Source organism: Enhydra lutris, unplaced genomic scaffold (genome assembly GCF_002288905.1).
Source record: "Enhydra lutris kenyoni isolate GAN:26980312 unplaced genomic scaffold, ASM228890v2 scaffoldscaffold38, whole genome shotgun sequence".
Taxonomy (NCBI): Eukaryota; Metazoa; Chordata; class Mammalia; order Carnivora; family Mustelidae; genus Enhydra; species Enhydra lutris.
The window spans coordinates 11,405,149-11,416,575 of NW_019154122.1; the positions used below are offsets into that span (position 1 = coordinate 11,405,149).

Here is an 11,427-nt window from a genome sequence, read left to right on the forward strand (position 1 = left end):
GGGAGCACGTGAAGGGAAGAGAAGAGTCAAGGATGACTGATTTCTGGCTTGGGAAGAGGTGATGGGGTACAGCCCCGCAGGTTAGAACAAGACCCAACAACACCTCCAACAGCTGCGAGGGAGCGGCTCTGGGGGACTCGGGGTGGGGTGTAGTCTCCCCGGTCCCCAAGGCCATTGCACAGTGGGAGACTAGGCTTCCTGGGGGCTGCCTGGGAGGACCCAGCATCTGGAGTGGGCCAGAAGACTTGCACCTTTGAGGACAGGAACTAAAGCTCAGGGAGGTTTGGCCACTCGCCCCAGGGTCACACAGCTAGAACTTGGAGAAAGTGGCATGTGAATCAGAATCTGAATTTGCTCGGGGTCAGCTTCTGTCCTTGGCTGGACCAGCTCTGTCGCCTTCTTGAAGCCCCAAGAGCCTGAGCCACTACCCCAGCACAGACTGCCCTGGGAGTTGGGGGGTGGGTCCCTTCTCAGCCAGGGGTCCCAGCCAAGCCCACTCCTGGTCCGCTCAGCCCCAGGCTGGGAAGACTTTGTCCTGGCCCTGCTGTCCTGGTACAGCCAGAATTAGGGAGGCCCCAGGCTGGCCTGATGGGAAGGGAGCTGTGGGCCAATAGCTGCTCCTGCCACACCCAGCCCAGACCCATTAAGCGTCTTGCCTGGCCTCAGGGGCACCGCGGGCCTGGGGGGCACATTCTCCTTGTGGCTAGCGTCAGGTCTCAGCTCCATAGGCTCCAGGGCAAAGCCAAGGCGACAGCGTCCTTGGTCCACACCACAGCCAGCGGTCTGACCTGTTTGACGAGATGGGTTCTGAAGGGCAAGGACAGGATGCCCGGTCCCCGCCAGGCCACAGCCCAGCCCTGGTCCACACCTCACCCTTCACCAGTACCCCTGGTTGCCCTGGGGCCCACCCCCAGCTGTCCTGGTCAGACCACACCACCCGCTTTCCTTTGAAAATGTCTCGTGTCCTCCAGCACCTGCTCCTTCTAACGCTGACCACAGACCTCTCTCTCTGTGGCCCCTGCTTCCCAGGCAGCCCTCTCAGGTGTGGGCTCTCTCAGACCACTGGGCCGGGAGAGGGGGCCCTCTTTGCTTCCTGCTGCCGCTTCCCGCCTTCTCCTCTCTCCAGAACACTCTAGTCCGAAGCTCCAGGCAGGCCCTGAAACCAGTCCAGGCCCTGTCCCCTCGTTCCTTGAAAGTTTCAGCTCTGGCTCACTGTTGCAGTCTCCAACACACACCACGGTTCTTGGCGATCTCACCATCCACACGGCCGACACCTCCTACTCCTGGTGTGCAGAGTCCTCAATCTCTCCTTTCCCACCATCTTGCCCTTTGTCCCTTCTCAACCACCTGCTCCCATGGGGCCCCCAGACTCGGTCACCCTAAATAACTGCACCCACTACATAATTTCGGCTCCAGAGCCCACCCCCACCCTCTAGCACCCGATACAGTGGTCTTTCCCCCATCAGACCCTATCCTCTGGCCCTGCCGACCTCCGACAGTCCCTTGCTGCTTTGCTGTCTCACCCCTCCTTCCAAGGTTTAACCACGCGGTGTATAAGCACCCTTGGTACACCCTCCCCCTGGCCCCGCACCCCTCCTCTCTCTGCTCAACACTCATCAGTACATTTCACCTACTGCTGCATGGACCACCTCACTCCAAATGACCACCTTCCATCCCAAGTCAGGGCAAGGTTGTGGGAGACTCACACCCTAGTTCCGCCCCCCACCGCCCAGATGCCAAGTCACACTTTCTCCGTCCTCAAACCCCTGCCACCACTTCTCCCCCCCCCCACCCCTTCCAGCAGCCTTTGCTTTCTGCTGCAGTCAGAAAATAGGGTGATCGGAAGAGAAATGCTTTGTGTTCCTTTGCCAGCCAGCTTCCGGGCCATAGCCTCCTAGTCCTTCCCCCATCCTGTGTGGTCCCATTCCCAGCCTGACCCCCCTCCCTGCCCTCCGGGGGCCATCCCATCTTGCCTCCTCAAGGACAGCGCCCAGGGCCACCACTGGCCTCCCAGGTGCCGTTCTGTGAATCAGGAAAAGCACCCATGACCCCCAGAGTCCCACAGCAGACTCAGGCCTGAACTGGGGGGGCGAGCTTGGGCAGTGGGACACTGGCTTCGGTGTCCTTGCTCCAGAAACCAACCCCCACCAAAGCTTCCCCCTTTTATACTGAATCATTCCTACAAGCACTTAAGGACTTAATCATTGCTCTGAGTACTTCTTCTAACTTTAAAAAAACAAAGCGAAACAACGGAAAACCATCCCCCATCATTCTTCTTGAGCCTCCAGGTTCCAGGTCACCTCTCCTACTCTCACCATACCCAAATCCCAATTCCTCTCCCATCTCCACCTCTTCTGCCCTCCCTGCCATTGGCTCCCCCCACCCCCACCTGCCCAAAGCTGCTTTCTTCCAGCTGATCCCCGAGATGCCACGCCCCTGGCCAGCCCGCAGCCCTGGGCCTTCTGGAGGCAGAAGCCGCAGAGGATGGGGCTCACTCACTCGTCCCCGTGGGACCCCTGGCCTCCCTGACTCCAGGATGCCCTCTTCTAAGGTGTGGAACCAAACTAAAATGGAGATGAATGGAGATGGCCAACGCAGGTGCATAAAGGACACTTAACCTAACCTTACAGGAATTACAGTCCTTCTCACAAATCAGCCAAGGACACCAGCCAATCCTGACCACCAAAGTCTGTTTGTGCTCTCTCTGGACTTCCTTGTTCCCTTGGAGTCCCTTGAATCCAAGTAAGAAAGACCATTAGCTCCAGATCAATCAGTTCTAAAAACCAAATAACTTCTGCATTTATCCCATAAAACCCTCTTACTCTGTGCGCAGTCAGAACTCAACGCTTCTGTAGCCTTGAGTTTCCTGGCTCGTAGGGAGAGAACCTTGCCATGACTCAAGTCTTTCTGCTTAGTTTTATTCAGTGTGCAGAGTTTGGATTTTGATTGAGTTTCCTTCCCTCCCTCCTGCCTGCCACCTCCTTCCCACTCACCTCTTTTGGTTCCTCCTCTTCTGAGCTTGTGCCCTCAAAGTCCAATACCAGGGAGCCTGTCTCTTATGTTAGTCAAGTTCTCTCAGAACCCAGCTACCTCTAGTGATTTATGGCTCATCTGCTTTCTTGATATGATGGCAGAGTAGTTGCAACAGAGACCTTATGGTCATCAAAGCCGAAACCAGTGGGGCGCCTGGGTGGCTCAGTGGGTTAAAGCCTCTGCCTTCCACTCAGGTCATGATCTCAGGGTCCTGGGGTTGAGCCCCGCATCGGGCTCTCTGCTCAGCGGGGAGCCTGCTCCCCCCCACCCCTCTGCCTGCCTCTCTGCCTACTTGTGATCTTTGTCTATCAAATAATTAAATAAAATCTTTAAAAAAAAAAAAAGCCTAAACCATTTATTCTCTGGCCTTTAAGAACGTTTGCTGACCCCCTGTCTCGCATTATCGGCCCCTCCCTCATTAACTTACTGACCTCACCCCTTGTCCCTCTTGCTCTCTCTGCTCCAAACACACCAGCCTCCTTGCTGTTCTTCAAAAATGCTGTGTGTGAGTCCCTCAGGGCCTTTGCACCTGCTGTTCCCTCTGCCTGGAACTTTCTCCCTCTCCCCTTCAAGGCCAGCCTTAACCATGGCAGTGAGCCCTTCCCTGACCATTCTCCCCTGACTGTAGTGGGTCCCTGATGAGGACAACAAAAGCCAGAGAAATGTAGCTTAAATTACATCTCCTTACAGCCCGCAGCCATTGCTGAATTCCAGAGACAGGCAGAGCGTGACCTTCCTCAAGGAACTCATGGTTGCCCTCACGTTGATGTTTTACTAGATACGAAAACCAGCCTTATCTTGACAACAGCCAGACCTCCAAGGTCCTGTAGACCCTGCTCTCAGCACACAAAAATTCCTGAGGAACTCACATGATCTCTACCCCCACCCCTTCCTCCCCAGACTTAAAAGTCTAGAATCAGTGACTCCTCACAATCCTGGTGCAGCATTTTCTGCCCATGAGTCCTGTCCCCCTGCTTTAAGAAAACCTTTTCTACACCAAAAACTTCTCAAGAATTCTTTCTTGACTGTTCGATCCCGAACCCCACATCAGATCACAGCATCCCCACTCTGTCCTTTCTTTACCCTGCATGACTTTTCTCCATGACTTGCCACCACCTAACAGAGAAAAGAAAGTACAGTTTGCTCCCCTCCCTCCAGGGAGCTGCGAGCCACTGTCTTTTCTTCCCCTTCAGTATTTGCTGCAGCTGGACTCATACCTGGCCCATAAAGGGGCTTCTACACTATGCAAAATGAGCGCGGGGGCCATGGCAAAGGGCATGCAGCCTTTAGCGCACACCCTGTCAAATCGACACCGTAGCCGTAGGCATTAGGTCGCTTGTTCTAGAGATGGGGAAGCTGGAGCTTAAAGGGGCTACGGGTCTAGCCCACAGCCGCAGCAGGTCAGAGGCTGCAGAGGGGCCAGGGGTGGAAGGGGGACTAACGCCACAGCGCATGCTCAGAACCAGGACACCGCCCCCCCACCCACCCCCGCCAACGCTTTCCAAAAAAGCCTAGACACAGCTCAACCCTCAGGTTGGAGTCCCCACCCCGTGCCCGGGCGCGTCTGTCTATCCATGTGCTCCTCACCTCTCCCATCTCTGTCCGCCCCCCTGGACACGCCCCCCCCATCCCTGCCCAATGAAGGACACCAGAGCCTCCCTTCTCTTTCTACCCAAAGAAGCGGCGGTCACTTTTCCTGGCCTCCTGGGCCCGTCCTCCGGCGTCTGTCCTCCTTCTCCCCGTCGGGCTTGAACTTGGAGGGTTTCTCCGGCGAGGGCTAACTAACGACCCAGGCGGGTGGGGTTGGGGGGACGGCAGAGAACGCGCCGCCCAGCGCTCGCGGAGCCTGGAGGGGCACGCGGTGGCTCCAGGAGTCGGGAGGGCGGCCACCGGGGGCCGCCGCGTGGGCTGCAGGGCGCGGGCGGGGCATCCACTGGAGCGCGCGTCCTCCGCGAGGGCCCCGGTCCTGGCTCGCCTCCAATTGCGAGGCACGTGGCCTTGTGCAAGCCTCTTGCACGTGCAGGATAGGCGACGCGGCTGGCTGTCGGCTCCCCCTGAAACCCCCTCCCGTGGGGCGTGCTGGGCCCAGTCACAGTGCCCTCTAGGCTGTTCGCACCTGCCAAGCCTTTGCCCACGCTGTTCCCCATGGATCCCTGCCAAGCCTTTCCGCCCTCTGTCCAGACTGTACGTTTTTCCCTTTGCAAACCGGGAGAGGAAAGAGCAATTGACCTGGGGTCAGAAGACCTGTGATCGCCAGCCTTTCAGTTGCTGTGTGCCTTAGCAAGACCCTAACCTCTCTGACCCTCGGGCTTTTCATCTGCAAAGGGGAGGCTGTAACACTTCCTCTACTATCTCACTCGTTGTTGTGAACCTTTAACAAATCAATGCCGAAGAACTTTTTAAAAGTCTAAAGCAATTCTTGAAGGAGGGGGCAATTATTACTTCCTCCCTGAATCTGCATAGCTAACATCACCTCCTAAATCTGGTGGATTGAACCTTTTGTTATTTAGATCTTGGTGCTCAAAGAGTTGATGCCTTAAAGGCAAGTTGGTCAGATAACAATTTAGTTACACCAGCTCCCTTAGCCGGTTTGGCGTTTTTTGTGTTTTTTTTTTTTAAGATTTTTTTTTTTTAATTTTTAAGATTTTATTTTAATTAATTAATTTATTTGTTGGGGGCGGTGGTGGAGAACACAAGCAGGCAGAGAGGCAGGCAGAGAGAGAGGAGGAAGCAGGCTCCCCGCCGAGCAAAGAGCCCGATGCGGGACTGGATTCCAGGACGCTGGGATCGCGACCTGAGCCGAAGGCAGCGACCCAACCAACTGGGCCACCCGGGCGTCCCTTAAGATTTACTTTTAAGAAAACTCCACCCCCAGTGTGGGGGTCGAACTCAGGTTGCAGAAATCAACAATCAGTGGCTCCACTGGCCAAGTCAGCCAGGGGCCCTGCATGGTTTAACTTTTTTCACTCTTGTACTCTCAGCCTTCCTGTGTCTATTTTACATGTGTCTTTTATAAACACAATAGGGCTGGAAGATTCTAGAAAATCATTGACAAAGGTATGATCATGACGTGGATATATAAAACCCATCTTATTTTTGTGTTTGCTCATGGTCCAAATTCATGTTTCTTTTTTCTCTTTTCTTGGCTTTTTAAGAAGTGATCAAATAACAACAACAAAAAAGTTGATCAAGTCTCTCTCCCTTGACAACCCCCAAGTCCACCCCACACCCAACACTGTCTTGGAAATGACCCATTCTATTTCTATTCTTTCAGTGGTTCTCCAAGACATTAAATCGGCAAAGTCTAAAGTTAATGCAGTGTTTACCCGCCTTCCAGACAGAAAGGGACTCTGTAATACTTTGTGCCTGGCCCGCCCCTCCTGAGATGTACCAGCATTGTTTTGAACACTAAACCATATGTTTACTGTTCCCTTTGTGTATATCAGATTTTCTTTATGGAAAAATGTCCTCCTTCCACAAGAAGTTTCTTTAGATGTTTTTGTATTAAAGGTCTGTTGGTGATAAAATCTGTTGTCATTTCTCTGAATAGGCCTTTGTTTTCCTCATTCCTTCTTTTTTTGTTTGTTTAAAGATTTTATTTACTTATTTGTCAGAGAGACACAGCAAGGGAGGGAACACAAGCAGGGGGAGTGGGAAAGGGAGAAGCAGACTCCCCACTCAGTGGGGAGTCAGATGTGGGGATCCTGACCTGAGCCAAAGGCAGATGCTTAAGGACCGGGCCACCCAGGTGCCCCTATTTCCTTCATTCCTGAAAGTAACTCATTGTACACAATTGTGGGTTGACGGTTGTCTTTCACACGACTTTGAAGATATCATTCCCCTGTTTTCTGGCTCCTTTTGTTGCTGGTGAGACATCAGTAGCCAGTGTTAATTGTAAAAGGACAACATCTTTTCTACCAGCTTGCTTTGGGAATTTTTAAATTTTTATTTTTAAATTAGCTTTTTAAAGTAATCTCTACTGTCCAACATGGGGCTTGAACTCCAGACCTTGAGACTGAGAGTAGCATGCTGTACTGACTGAGCCAGACAGGAGCCCCCACTTTGGGAATCCTAGTGTTCGTCTCTGGTGTTCTGCACCATTCATTCTATATCTATTTTGTTTTTTAAGATTTTATTTATTTACTTATTTGTCAGAGAGAGAGTGAGAGAGAACACAAACAGGGGAAGTGGCAGAGGGAGAAGCAGACTCCCTGCTGAGTAAGGAGCCCAATGGGGGACTCTATCCTAGGGCCCCAGGTTCATGACCTGAGTCGAAGGCTGACACTTAACCGACTGAGCCACCTGGGTATCCCTGTCTCTATATTTGTTATAAAGTATTGCTGTGTCCTGGAACTGTGCCACGTAAGCAATGCTGGACAAAGTGCTGTGATGAGAACTAGAAATGTGGATTTCTTCTGTTTGGGAAAATTCCCTGCTATTATTCCTTCGAACATTGCCTCTCTCCCAGGGTCTCCTTCAGAACTCCCACAGAGTTATGTCAGAACTGCTCATGCTATCCCTTGTTTCTCAACCTCTCTTCTTTTGTGCTTTTTGCTCCATTCTGAGTAATTCCTTCAAATATATTTTCAAGGCTACAGATTCTCTCTTCTGCTATATCTATTCTATGAATTAACCCAACCATCGAGTCTCTAGCTGTTCATTTGCAGAAGTTGTGTTGCTTTCCTTTAAAATTCTACCCGAAACCCCAGTCTCCGCATTGTCACGTCCTGGCCCTAAAATCAAGAAGTCTCCACGGGCCCTTGGCCACACCTCCTCTTTGGGAGCCTGTGTCCCAAGCTGCGGAATAAGGTGGATGTAGGAGAAGAGCTTTCATATTGTGCCCTGGGGCCCCAGCCTCAGCGTGGCGGTAGCACTGGGGGGCTCTCTCAGACCCGCTCTGTTTTATACCCTGGCTAAGATTTCTTTTGAACCAAGGGTTTGGAAGGAAAAATGTCTCAAACTGCTGGGCTATGGGAGCTCTAAGCTCAAGTTGAAGTCTGTGAATCTGTGTGTAGATCTTCGCTATGATAATGTTTTGTGTTGTAAGGACCTCTTTTATATTTCTATTTTAGCCAGAGGCTTCCATTGAAGTTAAACAATAACTTTGTTGTTTAACCCTTAAACTGTCCCTGCTCCCCTTCCCCCAAGGGACTTAAAAACAAGTCCCAGAAACTAGCTCCAGGCGTGAAGGCCAAGAAAAACAAGACTGTACCCACCTCGAGCCTAGCCCTGACATAAGTACAGCCATCTTGGCAAAGCAAAAGCCAGCACCTTGCACTGTAAGAGTGGGTTAGCATAAGAATGGCCATCCTGAAGGCCCGGAAGCCATTTCACTGAGCGTCCCTAACCAGCCCACAGGGCGTACGTGACTTGAGACAAGAGAAAGTAGCTAAAACCCGAAAAAACAACTTAATCATATACCACCAGGGCGGTTAGGTGGTGGTGCTACCCGGACCAAATGTTAAAGAAAAACAAATAGTTAACTTGCAGAGATCACAATCCTGCAAGACAGGAATCTCCATTGGTTTGCAAATGTCCTGGTGATTTACAACAAAAAGGCCATCTCTTCAACGGCCCAATTTCCAGAGACAAATGGCTCAGTGCCTCGAGGCCAAAGGTCGCCCTCCCCACCACAAAACTGTGGGAGGCTGAAGCAGAAGGAAATGTAGTTAAGGTGAAAGTTCTTCTAAATCTCACTTAACCGCCAGGGTGACACCGGGGTGGCAAAAAGGTTAAACGAAGTTAAACTGTCAAAGTGGGACGCAAGAGATGTATGTAGCCATGAAGAAGGGCCTTGAAAATGCTGTATAAACCCTTGGCGTTGAGTGCTCGGGGTCCTTGTTGAAACCCACTGCGCCGGGCGGATACTTGGACCCCAGCGAGCTGGAAATAAACCTCGCTGTGTGACTTGCATTACCGAGAGTGTTCTCTGTCTAAGTGAGGGGTGGTCGACTCCGTACCCTAACAGTATAACCTGTTGAATCTGTCAATAGTCTTTAGATTCATAGGTATGAACACAAGCTCTCGACTACCTGGGGAACTGGGCCCTCCGGGTTCTGCAGTGGCCAGTGAAGACAACCCCTGTTTTACTTCCTGACCATTTTTTTCAAAACTTGTAGAAAGCACTTAGTAAGTTATGATAGAATTGATAATAAATGAATACACGAACAGATGGTCAGACTGGTGATGGGGCTCAGGACATGCTCCCCTCAAATTCTGGCATTGTGACAGACCGAACATCTTAACCTCAGTGTTTGAAAAAAATGGCAGAAGCAGGAAAGTCACTCTGACCCTACCCTGTCCTTTCCTGAAATAGGTCCTGAATCTCCTATGTGAAAGGTGTTCTCCCTGTACCAGGAGGAAAGAAGATGATTCTTATCACCAGAGACAGGGAATTTATAGCCAAGAAATCTGTATAAACAAACCTTGTTAATTTAACCCTTAACTTCCTGGTTATTTCTTCACTATTCACTACCCCAGGCCAGACCCTTTGTCTTGTCAATTCCTTTTTTTTTTTTTTTTTTTTAGATTTTATTTATTTGACAGAGAGAGAGAGAGCAAGCACAAGCAGGGGGAGTAGCGGAGGGAGAAGCAGACTCCCCACCGAGCAAAGTGCCTTATGCGGGGCTTGATCCCAGGTCCCTGATATCATGACCCGAGTGGAAGGCAGACGCCTAACTAACTGAGCCACCCCAGCACCCCTGTCTTGTCAATATTTCACACATTTATTGTTTTTTTGTGTGAAAGTTATAAAAGCTCCCTGGTCTCGTCACTTTCTCAGGCCTTCCTTCTCTTGTGAAGGTTCTCGTATACATGTACAAGTTTGAGAAAACATACATGCTTTTTCCTCCTGTTAATCTTTGTCAGTTTAATTTTCAGACCCAGCCAGGGACCCTAAGAGGGCTGAGGAAAATTCTTTCCTCCCCTACACTCGCCACCCCCTCCCTCTCTCTCTGAATAATTAACCCAGTAAACAGGGAATGAGAAACACTGATGTTACACATGGTCAGACTTCACTAATCCTTGAGTCAGGCACTGTGAGTACCCCCACTTTTCAGGTGAGAAAACTGAGTCACGGTGAGGTTAAGAGACTGTCGTGTCTCTTACCCAGCCAGTCCCGGGTTGCAGTAGGGATTTGATCAAGGCTTGCTGGCTCCAGGGCCAGTCTGGAGGGAGGCTGGGAGAGTTGGGATTTTGAGGCTATCCTGGGGACTGACTCATAGGATGGGCCTAAGGTGGGGGCTCCTGCAGGTACGGATGGCTCTGGCCCCGTTTTGGCCAACAAAAGACAGTGACCTCTCCCAGGACAAGGGCTTGCCTCTGGTTCCCTCAACTGGGAGGCTCAGCTTTGTGAAAACAAGAAATACAAGATTTGGAAAATAGCCAAGTGGCTTCAGCCCTCACTGACAGGAGACCAGAGGCATGAGAAATTTCCTTCCTGTGGCCAACAGTTTCCGGAATGGCAGACGCTCTAGACTAAAATACAGCGTACTTCCAAGTGTCTACAAAAGCTGGCCTCACAGTGAGAAGCCAATGTGAGACGCCCCATTTTCTCAGTGTGGCTCATCTGGCCTTTCCTTGAACTTGGCCTTCTGACGCCCACCCTCTCAGTCAGTGGCAGATTGAGCCCCAGGCTGCTCAGGCCCTAAACCTTGCAATGGTACATTCTTGTTTTTCTCTTCTGTCCTGTCCATGGGTGAATCCGGCACCTTGCCTTCAGAACATCTCCAAGAGCAGCCCTGGTGGGCGAATGCCTTTCAAACCCACTGGCTGGGTACCAATGAGCCTTGAGGCTGGAACACTTCCTTACCAGGGGATAAAGAGCCCATGACAGCCTGTGCTGACCTTGTCACCTCGTGTGGGAATATCATCCCGTTTCAAGCCCAGGTTTGTTCTTTTGTTCTGATTACACATGCGTGTCTCATGGCACCTCTCCTGCCCATGGCTATGTCTGTCCTCCAGAGGAAGGGGAGTGTCCTTCCCCTGTGGCAGGAGAGAGGTGAAGAGTGAGCCCACTGCCCTGTGTCAGTTACTGCCAGCCCTAGGGGACCGATGCGACCCCCCCCTCCACCCCCTGAGGCTGATCTGGTGAGTAAAGCGTGGTCCAGCCGGTGCCTGGACCAGTGCGTGGCTTTCCTTGGCTTTTCCTCTGATTGCTCTGACAGTGGGCAGAACCGCCTGATGTCCTTCCCTGCAAGGGACAATCGGTGCCAGGTGTTCAGCTCAACACGGCCACTTGTCACCATCCGCATCTCTGCCTCCCAGCCCAAGCACCAACATTGTCCTTTTAGAGTGAGAGTCAGGTTGTGTCCCATTCTGCCCAAAGCCCTGCAGCAAACCCCATCTCACTCAGAACAAGCCGAAGTCCTCAAAATGACCTACTAGCCCTTTGCT

At 51.6% G+C, this 11,427-nt stretch overlaps 1 protein-coding gene across 1 annotated transcript in view; it reads right to left on the bottom strand.

The window, feature by feature from the left end:
- Positions 1-726, bottom strand: part of LOC111154835 (chromosome unknown C1orf167 homolog) — an 18,891-nt gene extending 18,165 nt beyond the window's left edge. Inside the window, 1 exon segment of the mRNA XM_022514764.1 lies at positions 657-726. Coding sequence (XP_022370472.1) covers positions 657-726 — 70 coding nt within the window.
- Between the last annotated feature and the right edge of the window lie 10,701 nt (positions 727-11,427).